General features: G+C 39.9%; 1 protein-coding gene across 1 annotated transcript in view; it reads right to left on the bottom strand.

Moving 5' to 3' along the window:
• LOC138054457 (mycocerosic acid synthase-like) overlaps positions 1-2,500 on the bottom strand; it is a 40,404-nt gene that overhangs the window by 4,488 nt on the left and 33,416 nt on the right. Inside the window, exon 12 of the mRNA XM_068900898.1 lies at positions 1,026-1,347. Coding sequence (XP_068756999.1) covers positions 1,026-1,347 — 322 coding nt within the window. The remainder of the gene's footprint in view (positions 1-1,025; positions 1,348-2,500) is intronic.

Consider the following 2,500-nt stretch of genomic DNA (forward strand, 5'->3'; position numbering starts at 1 on the left):
GCTTCAAAGGCAAAGCTGTGTGGCGGGCTGAATTCAGAAGAAGGTGGGTTCTAAGCGCAAAGGGATTTCATTCGCTAGGAAAAATTTCGGATAAAGTTACCTTGTTTCGTATAGAAAGTGCAGCACTTCTTCGGTAAGTATTCGTTGCTTATTTAAGACTTACATGGTCAATTGACTTAAACTTGAACCTGATTCAGATAGACTTTTGGCTTTAATACATGGCGTGCGGTGTTGCTCCATTTAACAACACTGTTAAAGCAATTATATTCGGTTAACATTTACGCGAACAGTTTTTCCCCAGAACTCTTAAAGAGTGGAACATCCTGCTTTATAGATATCAGGCAAATGCAGGCTCTGGAACTCAGTTTTAAAATCAGCTGTTTATAACATTAATGTAGCAGCTCTTATGTGGTGTTTTGTTGAGGGCCATGAGCCCATCAATCCCATCATCTTGATATAGACCAATGACACGGTTTTGACTACACTTTTTGGTGAGGGTGGATAACGGATAACAGACTGATAACGACCAACCAGTTTGCATGTTTTGGCTGCATCAAAAGAGCCCATGGTCATATCTAATTGGCTGTTTGAGGATTTTTTCTGCCATGGAAGATTGTCGTGGAATAACAATGTTCATGTTTGGAGATGGGTCACTACTTGCTTGTGAAGTCTAGTGTGTAAGAGTCACACTCATCAAAACATGAATGAGAGTGTTTCTTTGTTTTTTAGGTTGTTGAACCATTTCAAGACACTTGAGGTGTTTTTCTGTAGCGCTAGCTCAACTATTGCACAAGCATAAAATGTTGTGTACAGTAGATGTTTTCTCCAAGCAATAAATATAAAGTATACACCACAAATGAAGAGATGACACAACTTTAGTTTACACCTATAGTTCCGCCGCACAAAGGGTAACTAAAAACTGTTAACTATATACGTATATACAAAGAAAATGATTTTTTATAATAGAAGCAAAATTGTTTTAGTGAATTCATCACCTGGTTTTAAGTTACTTAAATTAAACCAACCTTTCTTTGCATGGAGGTACACATCTACTCCATCTGAAAGTCTTTCCACTGCTCGCCTTTGGCTGAAGGTTCTTTTAGGTCTCGGGAATTCTGGGAACAGCAGACGATAACTAAACAACAGCGCAGTTGCTAAGACGCTGCCAGTCACGTGAGCATGGGGTAGATCACTCATGGAGTAATGGTCACCAGGACAAACAAGCACCGTTGTTCCTCCATCCACTAACTCGCCCCATATCTCAGCGGCACTTTCTGAACTGGGAAGCACGGGTGAAAAACAAGTGTTTTGGCATTTCAAGAATGTTAGTGGTCCGCGGTAACGAGCCTGTTTGTGAACAAAAAAGAATTGACATGCTTGATTTGATGGGAAAAAATTAATGTTCTTTCATTACACTAGCAATCCTTGGCTTGCTTGTTTATTCACTGAGGCACCGGGGTCCAACCCATGGACCAGAGGTACCAAAGAGCTCACTTGAACCTTTCTGAGGATGTGAGCTGTTCCTAGAAGATTAATTTTTCTGGAGCTCATTGTTGCTGGCTGTGCCTGACATTCTGTCAGCATACTTTGCCAATCTCTTCTTAATGACCCCAAGTGCACCCCCTAACAACCAGTATTGTCTCTGTTTCCATTTTCCATTTTCTGGCGATCACAATCTTCTAGTCCTTATACTTAGATAGTTTCTTGACTGCCTTCACTGAATGTATTTCTGTCTGATGGGACTGCCAATCACTATTATCTGGCATTTTTGGCTTGAGTGATATCTGGTTGGTTGACCACAAATCTTTCTATTCGTATGAATTGGCATATTCCAAAAAATTCTTACTTGTTCGTTCTGTACAATAGGTTCTGGTTTATTTTCATACCATTTGTCAGCTGTCATGATGTTATAATGGATATACAGAGCTGCGTTGTCATGCCTTTGTCAGATTGGCCTTCCAACAAGGTGTGAGGAAAAAATTTAAAATGTGCGGGATTTTGAAGGGAAATTGTGTGGGCAAAAAAGACAATAATGCAGGATTAAGCAATTTTGTGGCAAACCAAATAACTGGTCCCTGGCTCCCTGTCAAAGCAAATATTGAGTTCTTCATATCTACCATTTCGTTTACCAAGCCAGTCTGAATTTCCTTTAATAACCATTGATTTACTCCAGATGCTTAAAACTTGAAGGCTGAAGTTTAGGACCTATTGAAATAAATATGATTTTGCCGTTTTCCCTAATGCACGTCATGTATGTCTGGGTTGCCAGATATGATATGATCGATAAATTCATCAAACTTGCCACACATTCTGCTTAGTGGGCTGGTGTCATCTTTGATGATGTTGTTATGATAGAACCTTGTTGCCAGGCTTTGATCCTGTTCGGCAATAATCAGCCCCTCGGTTTTCATTTTTTAGCCACTACTTGTTAGCCATTGGTTAGTTCTGTGAAGGTCATCCTTCATTATTTTGGGGTACTGTGTTTGCCATGGAGTGTCTT

Source organism: Montipora capricornis, chromosome 6 (assembly GCF_036669925.1).
Source record: "Montipora capricornis isolate CH-2021 chromosome 6, ASM3666992v2, whole genome shotgun sequence".
Taxonomy (NCBI): domain Eukaryota; kingdom Metazoa; phylum Cnidaria; class Anthozoa; order Scleractinia; family Acroporidae; genus Montipora; species Montipora capricornis.